This window comes from Miniopterus schreibersii (assembly GCF_964146895.1).
Source record: "Miniopterus schreibersii genome assembly, chromosome: 8".
Classification (NCBI taxonomy): Eukaryota; Metazoa; Chordata; class Mammalia; order Chiroptera; family Miniopteridae; genus Miniopterus; species Miniopterus schreibersii.
In genome coordinates this window covers 60,789,984-60,810,394 of record NC_138109.1, presented here as the reverse complement: position 1 = coordinate 60,810,394, position 20,411 = coordinate 60,789,984, and the positions used below count along the sequence as shown (strand labels likewise).

Sequence of the window (20,411 nt, the reverse complement as noted above, 5' to 3'; positions counted from 1 at the left end):
AACAAATTATTTCTCTTTAAAAGTTTGCTATTTAAGACAAAAATTTCAGAATTTTTATACATAAAGGCTTTCAATTATTTAAACTGAGCTTTACTACAATAGAATTTGTTTTAAAATAGAGATTCTCAGGTCTAGTGTTATTTTTTTTTCTGTGTTACTCCTGAAGGTAGAAGAAGCAAATGAACTCTACAAAGTTTGTGTGACAAATGTTGAAGAAAGACGAAATGATCTAGAAAATACTAAAAGAGAAATTTTAGCACAACTCCGGAAGCTTGTTTTCCAGTGTGATCTTACCCTTAAAGCTGTAAGTACTTTCTTCAGTACTTTGAAGACAAGAAGGGAAAAAAAGTATTTACCTGCAGAAGGGAGAGAGAGATGCTTGATGTGTCATGATTAAATTAAATCCCATGATTCTTATGGAATTTAATTTCTGCAGTTAATGGAACATTTAGAGTTTGAAAATTTACTTTCAGTTCTTAATAGTGGTATATGATTTAAGTTACTTTTTTTTTTCCTAGTTTCCCCCACTCCCACCCCATGAATAGATGATTTGTTTAATTAAAATTGATGTCTAAGACTTTGAAATTGCCTTTGTGCCACTGTCTATTTTGACTTGGTTGACAAAATGGATTTGACCTCTGAAACATGTCAGCACTATGAGATCTGTTTTTCAAAATTTGAATAAACTAAATATTAAAATTGAGCCCAGTGATCAATTTGAAAAAAAAAAAAGTCTTGTCCTCAAGTGTTTTCATTGGCCTCTTTTTAAAAAAATTTATCTTTATTGTTGAAAGTATTACAGATGTCCCCTTTTCAACATGTCTTTTTTATGTTGTGTTACATTTAAACCTATGTAAATATTTGTTTATTTTGGGGTATGTTGTGAATGTGATTGATTGATTCATAGAGAGAGATATATACACATACATAATTTATGTGTATGTATCTGTACATACACATACATTTACTTAATTTTAAATTCTGGTCACTTATTGTTAATATTTGGAAATACAATTAATTTTTGTGTGCTGATCTGGTATCTTGCAACCTTGCTAAACTCATTATTAGTTGTAGGAGCTATTTTGTAGAACCATTAGGGTTTTCTATGGAGAAAATCATGTTGTCTGCAAACAGGGACTGTTTTATTTCTTCCTTTCCAACCTGTATTCCTTTTCTTTCTTTTTCTGTTTGCACTGACTTAGGACTTCCAGTTTATTATTGAATAGGAGTAGTGAGAGAAGATAGCCTTGCCTTATGCTTGATCTTAGAGGGAAAGCACTTAATCTTTCATTATTAAATATGATGATAACTTTAGGTGTTTTGAAAATGTCCTTTATCAGGTTAAGGAATTTCCCCCTTTTCTGGTTTGCTGGGAATTTTATCACAAAGTTGTTGGATTTTGTCAGACGATTTTTTGGAACCAGTTGATTGATCTGATAATGTAGTTTTCTTCTTAATATGATGGATTAACTTATATTCGAGCGTTGATTTAGCCTTGTATTCCCAGTGTCAGCCTCTCTTGGTTGTGATGCATTGCTCCTTTTATATATTGGTATCAGGGTAATTCTGGCCTCATACATTGAGTTGGGAAGTGTTTTCTCCTATTTTCTGAAAGGGATGTTGTAGAACTGATGTTCTTTTTAAATGTTTGGTGGCATTCTCTAGTGAAAGAAAGCATTTGGGCTCTGAGTTTTCGTTTTCAGGAGACATTTACTATGTATAGTTTCTTTGATATAGGCCTACTTGAGTTAATTGTTTGTTTTTGGGTGAAGTTTTGGTAGTTTGTGGCTTTCATGGAATTGGTCCCATTCATCTAAGCTGTCAGATTTATGTGCATGGAGTTGTTTATAGTATATTCTCTACCCTTTTAATGCCTGTAGTGATATTCTCGCTTTCAATCCTGATATTGGTGATTTGTGCCTTCTTTCTCTCTCTCTGGTTAGCCTGGCTAGGGGTTTATAAATGTCATTGCTCTTTTCAAAGAAACAGTTTTTTATTTCATTGGTTTTTCTCTCTCTTTTTTAATGTATTTCTGCTTGATATGGGCTTATTTTGCCTTAATTTTTTTTCAAAGTTTATTTTATTTTTTTCCATCACCTTTTTTCCCCTATATACCTCCTCCACCTCCACCCACCACCCTGCCCACCCCTGCAGTCACCACACTGATGCTTTTGTTTTTAATTACTTAAAGGTGGAAGCTTAGATTGTTCATTGAAACCTCCCTGCTTTTTAAATACAAATATTTAATGATTTAAATTTTCCTCTAGGTACTGTTTATCTACATCCCTCAAATTTTGAACTATGTATTTTAATTTTTGTACAATTCAGAATGTTTTCTAATTTCCCTCGAAACTTTATTTTTGTCCTGTGGATAACATAGAAGTTTGTTAATTTCTTTTTCTGGCTGTCTTCCTGATACTGATTTCTAGTGTAACTCTGTTATGGTGAGAGAAATACTGAGTATGATTTCAGTTCTCTTAAATTTGTTATGGTTTGTTTTATAATTCTGTCTTGATGAATGTTCCAAGTGTGCCCTTGAAAACAGTGTTTATTCTACTGTTGTTGGCAAGAGTGTTTCAGAAATGTCAATAGTTCCTGTCGGTTTATTGTGTTACTTATTTCTTCTGTGTCCTTGGTTTACTTCTATGAATTACTGAAAAAGGAGTTTTGACATTTTCTACATATTGTAAATTTTTAGTTCTATCAGTTTTTGCTTCCTGTATTTTGAAACTGTTAGATGCTTATTCATTAACAACTGTTATATATTCTTGGTGAATAGATCCTTTTATTCTTATGAAATGCCTTTTTATCCTGGTAATTTTCCTTGCATTTTAGTGTACTTCATTTAATATTGCTATAGCTATTTCAGTTTTCTCTTGCCTTATTTTTAGCGTGGTATATCTTTTTCCATTTTTTACTTTTAACTTTATCATTATATTTGAAGTGAGTTTCTTATATAGCATATATTTGTCTTGACTTTTTATTTTTTTAAAGAATAGTTTATTGACTTTTAGAGAGAGAGGAAGAACAAGGGGGAGAGAGAGAGAGAGAGAGAGAGAAAAACATCGATGAGAGAACAAAACATGGATCAGCTGCCTCGTACATGCCTCCTACTGGGGATTGAGCCCAAAACTGGGGCATGTCCCCTGACCAGGAATCAAACTGGCAACCTTTTGGTACATGAGACAACACCCAACCAACTGAGCCGCACTGACCAGGGCTGTCTTGACTTTAAAAATCTATTTTGACAATCTTTTAAGTGAAGCGTTTAAACCATTTATATTTAATGTTAATGTATTTTCAAGATTTAGGTCTACTGTTTCATTATTGGTTTTCTGTTTGTACTTTATATTTCCCTTTATCTGTCTTTAGCTGCTTATTTTAATTTACATTTTAATTTATCTATTTAATTTACCTAATACAAGGGTGGGCAAAAAGAGGTTACAGTTGTGAGTATGTGAATTTATTCTTGTATTATTATTTATTGATTAATTATTGTATTTTTCATATAAATAACTGTAAAGTACTTTGTTCCATGCTGTATATATTCCTTTTGTAATAAGAATCTGTCTTTTGAACAAGATTCCCCACATTATTCATTTGCATATTAACTTTTTTGAAGCACTTGTTTAGAGAGAAGTTATAAATAACTTGATCAAGATTGCCTAGCATATAAGTTGTAAAGCTCTAACATAAGAAAAACCTGGTTGAATGATGTTAGAGCCTATGCTCTTAAATACTATGCTATCTTGATGAATGATTATTTAGTCTGGATTTCAACAACTCCAGAATTAGTATGATGTTTATATTAGCTAAAAAAGATCTGTTTCCTTGTCGACCTTTGAAGTCGTACTGTACTAATATAATTCCTCTTCCACAAGACAACACTTTAAATATTTAAAGATAATTATTATCTTCCTTCCCTGGATTTCCCCCCCATATTAAACATCCCAAAATCTGATTACTTTTTTTCATATAGCATGGTTTTAAGTTCTCTCATGAGCTGCAATCTTGTTTATCTACATTCCTCTTAAAAAAAGAGATGCTACTTGGTGATCCAACAATTATGATTTCCTTTAATTTGATATTATGGGAACAAGAGGTTGCCTAATGTTGTATATAATATATCTTGTGTTTATTAGTGCCTACTAGTTACATGAAAGAAAAGTAAGACAGCTGCTCTCAAGGAGTTTAGCATCTATTTAGAGAGAGAGAACTAACACATCTGAAAAATTGAAAAGCAATATATATCAGTGTATAAAGTAAACTTAGAGTTCCCCAAACTTGAACAAATTCCCAAACTCATAAAAACCACTACTTTATGTAATGTGTAGGGACAGTTTATATAGAGGTTCTACATACATATTTGGAAGTAAAATTTCTTATTAGCTAGAATTCTTTTGAATGGCATTATTCACATTCAGATCCAAGCAGAGAGCAAATCCTGCATCAGTTCTTGATTGTAGATATTATTTTCTAGTTAAGAATCATGACTGTCTCAGATATATGTTTTCTTCTCCTCCATCAAATAATGTGGTCTTTTTGGTGACTTATTTTTCAATACTACCTCCCAAATTGTTTTTATTTTTTATTTATTTATTTATTTATTTATTTATTTATTTATTTATTTATTTATTTATTTTAAATATATCTTTATTGATTTCAGAGAGAGGAAAGGAGAGGGAGAGAGAGAGATAGAAACATCAACGATGAGAGAGTCATTGATCCGCTGCAGCCTGCAACCCGGGCATGTGTCCTGACCGGGAATCGAACCCTGATCGCCTGGATCCTAGGTGGATGCTTAACCACTGAGCAACGCCCAGCCGGGCCCCAAATTGTTTTTAAAAATATGTTTCCACTCTAGGATATATCATTGCGTATATATTGCAGAGAAGACAAAATCATTTGAAATATAAAGATGATAGACTATCAGATTGATTTACTACCTTAAGGAACATACACAAATCAGATTCACATTTCAGAAAAATAGTTATATCATGGCCATTCTTGAATATTCAGAATTGTCTTGATGTATAGAGTACTGAAATATGTGGGATGTAGAGCATAATTACATTTCTAAATGAGAGGAAGGAGAAATAAATGACCAAGTCAGTTACTAAAGACCTAATCAAATCAATGGGCTTTGAAGAATGGGAAAAATGAGAACAAGTTTTGTTTTATTTTATTTTAAGAACCTTCAAGAAAATTATAATTAAAAAAAATACAGGATATAAAATTATATTGAACAAAAATTAATTTTTAGATTATTGCTCATTTATGTAGGAGAAATTTTTCCCATTGATTTGGAATTATGGAAAATTGTACTTCACGAACTGTCGGAAAAATTTGCACTAGTCCATGTGCCAGTGGAGTAACTAAAAATTAGATGTAGATGACAAAAGCTGGACTTAGAATTGGAAGTCCTGTGTGCTTGAGTGAGCAATATCAGAAAACATACAAAAGTACAGTATGACCCTGACTAATAACACTTTCTATTACTATTTGTTTGGTCATTTCCCCAAATGGGGATACTGGCAATCCATTGGGGACCTAGAAGAAAGGGACTAAGGTCCTGACGCAGACAGTACATTGGGGGCCAAAAAGGTTTAGAGGCATGATGACTTTTTAGGTACCTGTGAGCCACCCCAGTTAAGATGCCTAACAAGTCCTGCACGACCTACCCCAGGGGGGCCTCACTCTAGCATTTCTGTTCATTGTGGGAGAAGGCTGAATCATTTAGGGAAAAGAGATTTTAAGATTGGACTACCTGTGTATATTATTGCTTAAGTCTTTTATTATTAATAAACACCCAGAGACATTCAGCGCATGAATGTGTTACTCCAGTCTATTCATTTGGCTTTTCAAATTATTGGTGTTTTTAACTAGGTTCATAAAATGTATTAAAAGTATTAAAAATATATGGTTACCTTTGGTATCAATAGAGTAAGTTCGGTTTACCATTAAATGGAGAATTTCATGATCATAGCTAGTTGCTGGACCTAAGCTTTATCATCTGCAGTTTGAATTTCCTTGGTTCCTTGAAAAAGGAACAAATAAGCTGTTCTGTTAGGTGCACTTTTCACATACTATTTGGGCTGAGTCTTAGTTATCTTTGAGGAATGCCTGTCTACCTTGGAAAAGACTTAGGGGCTAATCGTAAGTTCAACATATCACTAGGTATATCTAGAGCTGAAGAGGAAATGTGACAGTCTTTGAAATAACATTGAGCCAATGTTGGCATTCATTCACATTCCCCACAAAGGAGACAGAGTGGTATTTAAAAATATGTCAGATCTGTTGTACTTTTTTTTCCCTTCTCGTTTCCTTTTTGAAAAATGTACCTTTATTGTTGAGAGTATTACAGATGTCCCCCCCTCCACCCAGTCCCTCCTCACCCCAGGCCTTCACACTATTGTCGGTGTCCAGGGGTTATGCATATATGCATATAAGTTCTTTGGTTAATCTCTGCCTCCCACCCCTCCCCCCTTCCCTCTGAGACCCATTAGTTTGTGCCATACTTCTATGCCTCTGGACGGGTTTTGTTCGTCAGTTTATTTTGTTCATTAGATTCCACATATAAGTGAGATCATGTGATACTTGTCTTTCTCTGACTGGCTTATTTCACTTAGTATAATACTCTCCAGTTCCATCCATGCTGTCTCAAGGGTAAGAGATCCTTCTTTTTATAGCTGCATAGTATTCCATGGTGTAAATGTGCCAAAGCTTTTTTATCCACTCATCTACTCATGGGCACTTGGGCTGTTTCCTTTTTATTGAATTTATTGGGGTGATAATGGTTAACAAAATTATTCAGGTTTCAAGTGCACAATTCCACAACACATTGTCTGTACACAGTATTGTGTGTTCTCCACCAGTCTCCTGCCATCACCATTTACTGCCCCCATACCCTCCTCCACCTCCCTCCACCCACCCCACAGCAGACACTCATGTGTCCATGAGTTTTTTCTTTTTTTTCTATTTTGCTCAGTCCCTCCACCCCTCTCCTAGACCCCCGAATAGCTGTCCAGGCTTCTTATTGTGGTTTAGATGACTGCCCCCCTTTCTGGCCCCACTTTTTCAATCTGCTTCAGTCATATTGACCTTTCATCTGTTTCTTGAGTGCAAAAAGCTGTTCCCCACTCATTTTGCCCTAAGGTCTTTTGTCTGGATTGGTTTTTTCACTGAAACTTTTAATTCATTCTTTCTTATATCAGGTCTCAGTTCAAGTGCTATTTCCTCAGAAGGGCCTGCACTAATTTACCATTTAAAAGTACCCTTCCGTAAACATATCTGGTCATATTTCATAGCTTGACAATCTTATATAATATTATTAACAGTTTCCACTACCAGAAATTATCTTATTTACTTAATTTGCTCTCTTTGTTTGACACCAGTGTGAGGAGAACTTAAACTGTATGAGGACTGGGATTGCATCAGTTTGTTTGCCATAATATACTCAGTGCCTAGGTTTTTGTGAGCATTAAATTAGTTAATTCATGTGAAGTTCTCAGAGTGGATCTGGTATATTAGAAGCTATCAGCTGTTATATTGTTGTTACTATAAGTAGTAGTAGTGATAGTTTATTTACACATTTGTAGAAACTCACTGGAATCATGTACTTTGAATAGAGTACATTCAAGATAATACCTAATTATAAAAATTGAGCACTCTAGGATACATTTTACAAATAAAGCATTTTTATAGGATTGAAAAGTGAAAGTCAAAATAATAGTGCTCTGATTAGAACTTCCCCCCACATTTTTCATGTAAAAGTGGAGACAGTTGTGGTCAGATCATTAGAGTACAGAGCTGGGGATCCTCAGAAGTATATTTATCTCCCCAAATTGTGAACCAGTAGGAAACGGGGTTGTGTCTTTGAACTTTCCGGTTTAAAGCCAGTTCTGCTGGAAATGATTGCACCTAGATTGGATGAAAACTTTTCTTTCTCTTCTAGACCTTGCACAGAGTCAGGCAATGTGGTATGCCCACGATGATACTTAGTGTTGTATGCTTCACTGCATTGTCTTTTTCTTGGTGCTGCCTCTTGAAATAAATGCATATTTACATAGCATTCTGTATATCATAAGTTATTTTGCCTTTTGTCTCTATCTGTGATCATAGGTAACCGTTAACCTCTTCCAGATGCAACAACTACAGGCTGCCTCCCTCGCAAACAATTTACAGTCTCTCTGTGATAGTGCCAAACTCTATGACCCCGGCCAAGAGTATAGTGAGTTTGTCAGGGCCACGAATTCAACTGAAGAAGAAAAAGTTGATGGGTGAGAATTAATGTACAGCTGAAATTTTTTTCAAGAGATAAAATATTTATTGCTAAGTTCCTGTCTGGTATAAAGTGGTCTTTTTTAACATTGGCAGAATTAACTTTAATTTTTTCTGAATTTTTAAATATTATTTAAGATATAACTCACTTAAGAGTAAAAAAACTTTGTTTGACCCAGAGCTCAGTTCTTTGAGATTTAGGAATCTTTTAAGAATGGCAGGTCATGGTTATATGTATTTTGAATGTATAGTACACAGATTTAACCTACATTTGCCACAGAGATTATACTAGAAAAGTTGAACTGTAATATGAATTGACTTTACTTTTGCTACTCTTCTTTATTTCAGCTGTAATAAGTATAAATGATTAGTTTTACTCAAACCCCCTTTAGGAAGTTGAACCATGTAATATGGTTTGTTCTTCATATTTAGTTAAATTACTCTACATTCATTAAATTAACATTTTTCTGAAAATAGAATAAAATAGACTGCTTATTAGTCATCCTCAGTGATGAATTTTATTTGGGTTTTCCTTAGGAATGTAACTAAGCAGTTAACAAATAGTTCCCACACTTCTGGATATGGACCTTCTGACTCTTTAGAGGACGTTGTGCGCATTCCCGACAGTTCTAGTAAGATTGAAGAGGACAGATGCTCCAACAGTGCAGATATCACAGGTAGATTTTCACATTAAAGACAGCACTAATTTTATGAAAGATCAGATTTTTAAATGATTATTAAATGAGTTGCAACCCTAGAATTTAAAAATCAGGCCTCGAATTGTAACTTTATAAAGCCGTATTCACAGTTTTAAGCACTGTGCTTGTCTTAAACTCAATTATTGATTACGGTTAAAGCAACTTGATTTATCTCATTTTATGTAAGTCAGTATTTTGCCTTATGCCAAGTTTAACTTCAAATATTCTTGTCTTAAAGGTCCTTCTTTCATAAGGTCATGGACGTTTGGGATGTTCAGTGACTCTGAGAGCACTGGAGGAAGCAGCGAGTCTAGATCTTTGGATTCGGAATCTATAAGTCCAGGTATGTAACTATTTAAGTCTAGCAGTGAAAATTCAGTGAAAGATTAAAATATTTCTTTTGGGAAATATTTTATAACTACCTTATTTTTATAATGAATTGTCTCAGAGAGAGCTGTGTGTGTGTGTGTGTGTGTGTGTGTGTATTTAAAAGAAAAAAAATGAAACAAACCATCTTAAATTCACCACCCAGCCTAAGAAATAGAACATTATCAGTAAATTAGGTACCTGTGTACACCTTCTTGATAACATTGTCCATTCCACCAGAATAAACCATCGTCCTGAATTTTGTGACTCATTCCCTAGCCATTTTAAATGTTTTAGCACCTCTATGTAGTTGAGCTTTGACCTCTTCAGTGTGATTTACAGATAGAAACATGCTGTTCTTTTGTGACTTGTTTCATGTGTCTTTTTTATTTGAGATCCGTATTGGTGTAAGCAGCCATCTTTATTTTATGCTATACTTTGAATAGTATTCTATTTTGTGAACATAACTATCATCTGTCTTTTGGATAGTTCATAGTTAATTGCTATAATGAACACTATAGTTAACACTAATTCTTGTGCCTGTGATTACTTATTCTTATTAATTTTTTACAAATGTACTTTATGGGTACTTTGATAATCTCATTCTCTTTAGAGAAGCAGAGAAGGTGTTTTAAAAGCTCCTATCGTGGCTTCAAAGAGGATAACGTGCTGTGGGTGATACTACAACTAGCAGGAGAACGTAGCACTTGAACCCAGGAGATTTTTACTTTGACATTTTTCTTCTCTACTCCTCTACCAAAGACCATTCTAGTTCTGTTCTTCCTGGTGTTGTACCTTCCTCTAGGACCTTAGCTCTGCAGGAGATAATGTTAAGGATTTAACAAAGTCCAGGCATTATTTTTTTAGTATTCTACATATTATAGATATATATGCATATACATAAATCTCTCGAATTTAAGTTAGAGATAATTTCCATGCAGCACTGGCATTTGCAGGTTTACTTTGTGTCCTCCTATAAAACTAGCTCTGTTCAGGGGACACTCTGGAGACGTGAGCCTAAATATTTAACTAAATTTTTGTAATTAGCTTTATAGAAACAATGTGGTTCCAGCAATCCCCAGAAATTAAGACCTGTTCTAGAGAAGACCCTAAATTATTTGGAATCCTATGAGACTTCATGTAAATTAGACAGAAATGTGCAAACTCGGTCACAAGGTAAATGAGTGAAGACCTGAGAACGCCTAGTTTGGGAAAGAGGAAACTTGAGGACATGACAGCTGTCCTTAAATATTGAAAGTGTAAAGGTAGAATGCTTTTGCTTGCTCCTTTAGGGAGAAGTATGGCCTAAGACTAGGATTTATAGAGAGGCAGATTTCTGCTCAATAATATAAAGAAGCCATTTTACAATTAGAATAGTTATAAAAATAGAATATGTGACCTCATGATTTCTCTTTCATTGCCGACACATTCAAAGCAAAAACTAGGTGACTACCTTTTAAGCATATTGTGCAGAGGAATCTTTGGGGGAGAGAGTGTTGGTTTAAATCTTTTATAAAGCCCTTTCTAACTCTGAACCTTAGACAGTTAAAGCTGTGAGTTAAGTGAATTCTTAACTATAACCCTGTTTCTAATATCAGCAGGGAGCAAATAAAAATAAACATCATTGCCTAGTTGGGCTGCTTCTGAACATGCTCTAATACACATGGCCATGTCCTTTGCTGACATAGCTTGCATCCTAGGCTCTCAGCTCCCTGTCAGGAATCATTGTTCCTGGTTCTCAGTCTCTTGTCTTACTGGTAACATAAATATGATTCTTACTATTATATTTCTGAATTTAAATATTTCTGTGTATTTTACAAAGCTTTAGGTTATATTGTATACATTATTTATAGCTTAATTCAACAAGCACTTAATGACAACTTTGCTATTGTGCCAGCTACTCTGTCAGGTATTAGATACGACATGAGTAGAAAATACTCCCTGTCTTGTAGAGCTTACAGTTTCTAACACTATCAGAAATTGACAATTAATTGCCTCATTGGGATGTATGATCCTCAATTTTAAATTTATCTGGAAAAATCAGTTTGGGTTCAGTTTTGTTTTGTTCCCAGGAATAAGTATCAGAATTTCCTGTATCCAAAGTCTTGAGAATGGAAGCAAATTTTTTACATTGTAGCTACTAAAATAGTATGACTGTGTTATTCAAAAGATGTTGTCATTTTTGCCTTTGCTGGGTAGCTCCTTTGGTTAGAGCATTGTCCTGATACACCAAGGTTGCAGGTTTGATCTCTGGTCAGGACACATATAAGAAGCAACTAATGAATGCATCAATTAAGTGGAACAGCAACAACAAAAAGATGTTGTTATTACCCATTTATAAAATTCTACAGTGCATGGTCAGGTAATTATATTCATAATTTTCTTTTAGGAGACTTTCATCGAAAACTTCCACGTACTCCATCCAGTGGAACCATGTCTTCTGCAGATGATCTAGATGAAAGAGAGCCACCTTCCCCTTCAGAAGCTGGTATTGACACACTCTGAATGTCACCGAATCAAGTTCTCACTGAATCAGTTGAATCAATAGCACTGCATAATATTAGGAAATAGTATAATTTAAAGAATTACTTTGCTGTGTATTAAACAGAAGCCATTATAATGACTTAAATATATCAAATATATCCCAACAAGTTATGTACAAGTATGGGTAGATAATAACCAAATGTTACAAATACAAAAAATGACACTACTTGATCTAAAATGTATTAGCATGGTGCTAAAATAGGCTAGATATTTTGATCTTTCATAAACCTAATCTAGTGATTTAACTGTTAAAAGGGTTGCCATGCATGAGAAATTCTGAAAAAGCCTCTTCAATAGAAATAGAGCAAGGAGTTAAACAGGAAAAGTAAATAAGAGTATTTCTTGAGGACAAGGAAGGTTGTGGATGTTGAAGGATATGAAAGAGAAGTCTTTTACCTTAATGACCTGAATTAGACTCATATAAGTTGGTTTTGTATATTTGAAACCTCCAGATACCTGTTTTGGCATCGTTTCCTAAAACAATACAGAACATTTGACCTCCAGCAGGATATTCATATATTTCTAGCTAGTATTATCTATAATTCTGATAACTTAAGAATAGCTTTATCCTTAATGCAGATATGACATTTACCTCATACAGCTGGTGGTCTTTGAAGCTTTTATAAAAGGGTCATTTTCTGAGAATGTGATGCCACCTTTGTAACACCCTTTCCAGCTCAATAAAGGGCATATTAATAACAGTGTTAACTTTCTGATTCTGAAAACATGCTGAGCTATTTTAGAAGTATCTTATTGGTTTGGTGGTGATTTTTACTCATCGTTAAAATGTTTGTTAAATGTATGCCTTGTAAAAGATTTCTAAGTTAGATCTCTATTTTGATGTTGTAGACGCAAAATAATAGCTTTTTGTAATATAATATATAAATGATTGCAAATTTTTCAAAATGTACTGTCCTATGGAAAAAAAGGGTCATCTTACGATTCTTGTATAATGATCTCTTTCTATTGCAAGGACCCAATTCACTTGGAACATATAAGAAAACATTGATGTCAAAGGCAGCTCTCACTCACAAGTTTCGCAAATTGAGATCCCCCACGAAATGTAGGGATTGTGAAAGCATTGTAGTATTCCAAGGTGTTGAATGTGAAGAGGTAAGATTCTGGAATTACAGTAGGCCCTTAATGCTTTTGTTTTATACTTTTTAAATTATTTTTACTGATTAGGATCATTTGCAAATAAATTGAACCAAAATGTACCTTCTACAATTTTATATTTCATTTTGCTGTTAAATGTATTTCAGACACCACAAGTAATACCTTCTAAATTCATTATTGTAGTCTTACCACTCTACCTACAGCTTGTCCAGTTGTGAATAGTTTTAAGACAAGTTAACCAGTTTTAAACTATCATTTTCTTTTTCTTTTCTTTTTTAAGTTTTATCTTTATTGTTGAAACTATTACAGACATCCTCTTTTTTTTTTTAGTGTCTCCTTGTTTGTCACCGAAAGTGTTTGGAAAATTTAGTCATCATTTGTGGTCATCAAAAACTTCTGGGAAAAATACACTTATTTGGAGCAGAATTCACACAAGTTGCAAAAAAGGAACCAGATGGCATCCCTTTTATACTCAAAATATGTGCCTCAGAAATTGAAAGTAGAGCCTTGTCTCTACAGGTAAGTTGTAACTCTTGACATTTAAATTTTTAAACATAAATGCCTATGTGATTTGCTCTAATGATAAGAACACTTTAAAGGAAAACAGTGCTCTCAATTTTTAATAAGTAATTTTATTCAGATTTATTTGGAAAATATTACCTTATTTGACCCAAGTTATTTCTGTAATATATTAATAAAAATTGAAAGAGACACATTAGAGATATTTAGATGTCTGCATTTAGCCATTTGTTCTAAAGCAGAATTTTGCAATATTTTCCCCCTTTCTTCTCAAGGGAATTTATCGTGTATGTGGAAACAAAATAAAAACTGAAAAACTGTGTCAAGCTTTGGAAAATGGAATGCACTTGGTAGACATTTCAGAGTTTAGTTCACATGACATCTGTGACGTCTTGAAATTATACCTTCGACAGGTAAAGTCTTTACCCTTAAAAGCTACCATTAATTAGAAAAGACAAAATATGATTTATATTTTGCTGATAACATTTGTTACACATATATACAGTTTACAGACCGTTGGTACACTCATTTCCCATCACCTAACTTAAAGAAATAGAACGTTACTATACCTTTTAAGAGGGTTCTGTTTGCCCCTCCCCATTGTAGCCTATAACCCCACCCTAGTGGTCTTTCCTAACCATGTTAATAACTCCCTCTCTTTTCTTAATAGCTATAATACCTTTTGTGTATTCCTAAATAGTGTATTATTAAGTTTTAGAAAACTAAGCAGAAAGCGTAAATCTAGTTGTATAAAGAAAGGCTATTGTTCACATTGTTGTAAGAAAGGTCGATTCAGTAAGAACAGTGTCTAGATCCTAGTCAGCTTTACCTTCATTGGTACAGTATTTTAAAATTGCTGTGTGGAAGGTCAGTGGGCAAGGTCATGAATGCATCCTGGAAGTTCACACACTTGGGGCATCATGCAGAGCTATCCTATAAGCTGGGTTCTGGAAGTTCAGCAGGAATATGGTTGGGGAGTGGGCTACTGTGTATCTCTTCTTTCTGTGCTCACCGTTACACCTGCAGTTTACAGGATTAGGTCCAAAGAAACACTTACATGGGGTGAAGTAAGTGGCCTTTGTGGCTTCAAGGAGCAGCCCATAGAGGGGTTACTGGGACACTCAGCACATTGTCACGATGAGTCAAGTGTTAAAAATGACCTGGGCCAAGCCCAGCTTCCTTCTGTTTTCCCGTGAAAATGAAGGGACAGCATAGTGACCACAGACCTGAACATGGCGCTCTTCAGAGTTCTGCTCTCCAGCTGTCATCCTGGCACCTTTCTTCTCTGCCCTCTTCTCTTTGCTCTGTCTTACTGATTTATTCTTATGCTTTAGTCATGCCCATCTCCTGAGCAAGACAGAGTAAGAGTAAATATTTAAAACCTTATTTATCTGTCTTTATTCTGTTTTCTTAATGGTAATTGGAGCGTGTGGATGATATGGAAGGATATAGTATTTGAGGCTGGAAGTTATTTTTTAGTTCAGAATTTTGAAGGCATTTTTTTTGGTTCTCTTTGAAGCCTCAGATCCTTCCTGTTCCCAAGTCTTTGTATGTGGCCCATACAAAGCTTGTAGACCTCCTTTTTCTCTCTGAAAGCTTGTAGACCTCCTTTTTCTCTACTCTGAAAGGTCACAGTGCTATGCCTTGATGTGGATGTATTTCATCTAGTTTAGGCACTCCAAGAGCTCTGTCATTCTGGCTACTTGTCCTTTAGTTCTTGGAACTTTCATTTTATTAGTGGCCACCATTTAGACATAGTTTTTATACATAGTATAGTTTTAGACCTTCAAGTTTATCTTCCAAGTTTTTAGGTTTTTTGTTTGTTTTTTGCCTATTTTGATTTGTCTTCCATTGTTGTTTGCTTAAAATGAAAGAGTTGGGAATTGAGATGTCTTTGGAAGCTCTTGAATACATGAAGGCTTTGAAGATTTGGAGCTTTACTGTAGTGTGATCTAGGTGGGCTGTTTGAGAAACACCTGGTGTCTGCATCTCTAGGTCTCTATTGGGCTGGTCTGATACCTTAGAAGAGGGTCTTTTACTTCCCAGAGATGTGGTGTCAGACTTTGGGAGTCACGTAGGGTAAGAAGGTTCTAGGATCTCTGCATTTAGCATGCATACAGTCACTGAGTTCCTGTTTTTAGATAATTGCTCACCTGCTTCTTGTGCTTGGCATTGCCAGTCCAGAGAACCCTCAGTTTTGCACTGCTCAGAGAAGAAATCCCAGACTTCTGGGGAAGAGGTTGCTCAGGAACAAGGATCTGGAGACCTAATGCTTCTTGGCTCGCCCTCCCTCCTTTAGAATCAGAGGACCTCATGCTGGCAGTGCCTGAGTTCCCTTAGGATCCTGTAAACCATGTTGGATCTCAGTTTGGAATTGCAGCTTTCTCAGGCCTTCTAAGTCAGCACTTGTTTATCTGCTCTTCAGCTTGTGGAATGTTGCTTCTGGCTCCGTTCATTCCTGTTCTCTCAGTTCTGTGGGTTTAACTGTATTTCAGTGAGGTTTTGGAGAAAAAGAAATTAGGTACAAATGTTGGACCTGCCAGATTAGCCCAGGAAACTATTGATATCTCTATAATCATACTTTACAGGATTCTCAGCTGAGAAATGGAAACAAATTACCTTGGAATGACTGTGAATCTCAGTTAATCATCCTTTATCTCTTCTAGCCAGTCAGGGAAAGGAAGTGAATGGGGTCCAATACTATCAGCTCTTATTCTGTCTCAGGAATAGTATTGAACCAAGACTTTAGTGTGGGAAGCCATACTGAAAATCTACAGTTTTAGAGATTAGCCTTTGTTTTACTCATATACCAAGTGGGAAATCTGAAACTCCAAGAGGTTAATTTACTTTCTGCAGATCCCGCAGTGGTAGAGGTAGAAATTGATCTCAAAGCATCCCCTCTCTGGGACCAGCAGGAGAAACTGGATAAGCAAGTGCCTGCCTCACCGCAGATAGTATAGGGCATCAGCTAAGTAGAGATACACTGTATTTTCTGTCACTGAGCAGTGGAATTATTGAAGTGAGTTATGCCAGTAGACAGATCAAGGTGGCATACCCTTTGATAGTTTGAGAGAACTTTTTCTTTTCTCAAGTTGTATTTAAAAGTTAGATAAAATGTTGACAGTTTCTTTCTTGTAAGTCATATTATCTTATGCTAATCTTCCTCTGATTTAAGTAAAACACAAGGACCCTATGGAATTTTGTTCTGTTTCTCCCATACCAGTAAAACTCAGAGTATAAGCTTTTCCTAATTAATTTGACTTATTTTGTATATCATCCTGGGTTTGTTTCAATAAAACAGCTAAAGATCATGCTAACTTTGTGACAGTAATGAATGTAAGGTTTAGAGTTTTACTGAATATCAGTTAGCTCATTTTTAATACAGATAAAATTTATGTATTATGTCAGATTCACTGTATAGATTGAATCTGTAGCAAATGTATGTACATTTCTGAATGAACATATTGACCTTAAGTCTTGTTGATCTAAAGGGGCATGTTAAACCATTCAGTAGCTATTCAGTAGATTATTAACAGGGGGAGGGGATGGGAAGAGGATTGGACAGGACAGTATGACATTTCTAATATATTTTTATTTCTTTAGCTTCCAGAACCATTTGTTTTATTCCGATTGTACAAGGAATTTATAGACCTTGCAAAAGAGATCCAACATGTAAATGAAGAACAAGAGACAAAAAAGGATAACCTCGAGGACAAAAAATGGCCAAGTACATGTATAGAAATAAACCGAATTCTTCTAAAAAGCAAGGACCTTTTAAGACAATTGCCAGTATCAAATTTTAACAGTCTTCATTACCTCATAGTACATCTTAAGCGGTAAGAACTTTGTATAAGAAGAGCATCCATTAGGGGATGGATAATTGATCAGGTTTTGTTTTTGTTTTTTAAAAAATTGTAGTAAGCCTGGCTGGTATGCTCAGTGGTTGGTCGTTGACCCATGAACCAGGAGGTCGCGGTTCGATTCCCAGTCAGGGCACATGCCCTGGTTCTGGGCTCGATCCCCAGTGACGAGTGTACAGGAGGCAGCCAATCAGTGACACTCATTATTGATGTTTCTGTCTCTCTGCCTCTTCCTTCCTCTCTCTGAAATCAATAAAAACATACTTTTAAAAAATTTTAAAAAGATTGTGGTAAAATACACGTAACAAATTTATCATCTTACTCATTTTTAAGTGTACTTACAGTTCAGTAATATTAAGTACATTCACATTATTATGCTATTGGTTGTTGTTTTTTCTTTAATTTACTGATTTGGGGGAGAGGGGAGAGAGAAACATTTATTTTTTGTTCCCCTTTTTATGCAATTATTGGTTGATTCTTGTATGTGTCCTGACCTGGTATTGAACCCACAACTTTTGCTTACTGGGATGACACTTTAACCAACTGAGCTACCTGGCCAGGGCTGTGCTATTGTTTTTCAAATGAACATTGCATTTCTAATATGTGTTAGGGAAAGGGAGATAATGAATGTATTCACGAAGCCAACATCTTTCCTTTAGATGCCTTCTATGTGTGAGGCTCTGGTTAGGGAAACAGGAATGAAAGCATAAGGTTTCTGTCACCTGTTGTGCTTGTCAACTTGGGGGCTAGACCTGGAGACAAATGTGATGCAGCATCAGTTGTGAATCAGAGAAGGTAGCCCTGAGCCAGATTTGAAGAACTAAATAGTGGTTTGGTGGCAGAGAATGTGCAGAAGGCATTCCTGAAAGAGGGTAACAGACACACAGATGTAAGGGATCATTTTGCATTCGGGAAGTGTAAGTAATTTGGTTAGGCTCGGATGTAACAAGCAGTAGCAGGAGTGAGCTACATAGAGGCCTGGTAAAGAAAATCTTACATACCTAGCAGATGAGTTGAATGTCTTCCTTCTGTACCCACTGAAAAATTTTGAGCCAGGAATTTGACATGCTCAGATTTGCCTGTCAGATCTTTCTGGCAGCAATATGGAGAATGGTTTGGAGGGGAGGCCTTTACTCCAATTACGATTTTCTTGATAGAAAAGATGATGAGAGGGTGAAGTAAAGCCAGAGCAGTGGGAGTGACAGTAGAGCAGAGAGATCTTTAGGATGTAGAAATCACCTAGGCGTAAAGACTAGTTGTGGGCAATGAGAGAGAATTTGACAATGATGTTTAAGTTTCCAGCCTAAGGACCTACAGCTTTGAAGGGTTTTTTTCCCCTGCTGATAAAACTCTAGTAGTTCCTTCTACTTACTTAAATTTTACCTGATACTATGAAACCCAACTCTGTGTGTTTTCAACATTTAATCAAATAAAATTTTTTTTTTCTTAATCTTCTACAACCTATTTTTTCTCCACGCTTCCTAACCCATAGTTAACTTCTCTCAAGGAAGTCTGACAGGCAGGTCTCATGCAGCTTTCTGTATTCTACTCTGCAGGGTTGTGGATCATGCAGAAGAAAACAAGATGAACTCCAAAAACTTGGGGTTGATATTTGGACCGAGTCTCATTAGGCCAAGGCCAACAGCTGCTCCGATCACCATCTCCTCTCTTGCTGAGTACACAAATCAAGCGCGATTGGTGGAGTTCCTCATTACTTACTCCCAGAAGATCTTTGATGGGTCCCTACAGCCACGCGATGTAATTGTGTGTGGTACAGGTGGTGGTGCACCACAGGCAGATCAGGGCTGTGTTCTGAAGCCTCCGTTATCACCGGAAGAAAGAGAACCAGAACATTACATGAAGTCACTGTTTTACTCTTCAAAGGAAGTGAGTTTTGACCTTTGTGGAGTTGTGTTGGAACTTCGTAGTGTTTATGTTAAGTTAAAAATCTTTGAACTATTTATTGTGGGATGTGTTTTGCTTCAAGTTTAAATGTTCTCTCCCATCAACAGGATATCCATACTGCAGACAGTGAAAGCAAAATTCTTGAACCAGCTGCATCATTTGAGGAATCAGAACAAAAGCAGAACGCATTAGAAAAATGTGATGCTTGTCTCATTGGTGAGTGGCCATGTAAAATACTTAAAGCTATGTCAGTAAACCGTGAATAAAAGCCAGGGTGAGTGGGGATGAGGGAAGTCAGAGAAGGAAGCTTCTTCAGTAAATGAATCTTGCTAGCCATGAAGAAAGCTGTCCGCGAATGTATCTCACTTTTAAGTGAATATCATTCTTCAAATAGTCTTTCTAATAAACATAGGTGTTTGTGTGCTCTTTCTGAAACTTTTTCTTGTTTTTATTTTTGCCATCAATTACAGTCATGGCAGAAGTGTGTTGAATAGTATGATAGCTCATTAGTATCTCTGTTACTATGCATCGTTGTGTTGATCTAACTGCCCATAAAGGGTCAACCAGACTTCTAAAATTTTTTAAATTTAGGCTCCTAAAACTCCTAAATATTTTTTCAAATGTTTTACCTGTCACCTGCCTTTCGCACATTAAGCACATATATGTTTATGTCTTTTTTATCTCCTTGACTGCAGTCATTTTATTCATTGTAGGATAATTTTAGTTGCAGTGATTGGTAACTATCAAGCTGGTGGAAAGTCTTCCATTTATTACTGTAATTCTATACATCACTGGAGCTGAATTCCAGTTTTTAAAAGTTTAGCCATATGTGTTAAATTTCATGTTTAATCAAGTAGCAGTGACATAGCCTGGCTGGGTCTCAAAAGTAGGGGGCTGACATTCACTTAGTACCGGCCTGCTTTCTGCTGAGCACTGTGCTTATTGTTTGATTCCACTGATCTGAGTAAATCTTCGTAACAGTGCTATAAAGTAGGTGGTATTAGCCCCACTCCCCGTCGTCTAATAGTGCAAGAGAGATGAAATCATTCCAAAGGTCATGCCCCTAATAAATCATTCAGTCTGTATTTGAACCTGTGTTTGTGCTTATTTCACTATCCTATGA

The 20,411-nt window shown here is 35.6% G+C and overlaps 1 protein-coding gene across 10 annotated transcripts in view; it reads left to right on the top strand.

Annotated features, from left to right (window-relative positions):
• Positions 1-20,411, top strand: part of ARHGAP29 (Rho GTPase activating protein 29) — a 69,009-nt gene that overhangs the window by 43,641 nt on the left and 4,957 nt on the right. For all 10 annotated transcript variants that reach the window (XM_081145998.1, XM_081145993.1, XM_081145994.1 and 7 more), the window contains 11 exons: positions 167-304; positions 8,122-8,279; positions 8,818-8,957; positions 9,217-9,321; positions 11,734-11,832; positions 12,862-13,001; positions 13,335-13,523; positions 13,799-13,936; positions 17,127-17,359; positions 18,940-19,270; positions 19,396-19,504. In XM_081145998.1, coding sequence (XP_081002124.1) covers positions 167-304; positions 8,122-8,279; positions 8,818-8,957; positions 9,217-9,321; positions 11,734-11,832; positions 12,862-13,001; positions 13,335-13,523; positions 13,799-13,936; positions 17,127-17,359; positions 18,940-19,270; positions 19,396-19,504 — 1,780 coding nt within the window. The remainder of the gene's footprint in view (positions 1-166; positions 305-8,121; positions 8,280-8,817; positions 8,958-9,216; positions 9,322-11,733; positions 11,833-12,861; positions 13,002-13,334; positions 13,524-13,798; positions 13,937-17,126; positions 17,360-18,939; positions 19,271-19,395; positions 19,505-20,411) is intronic.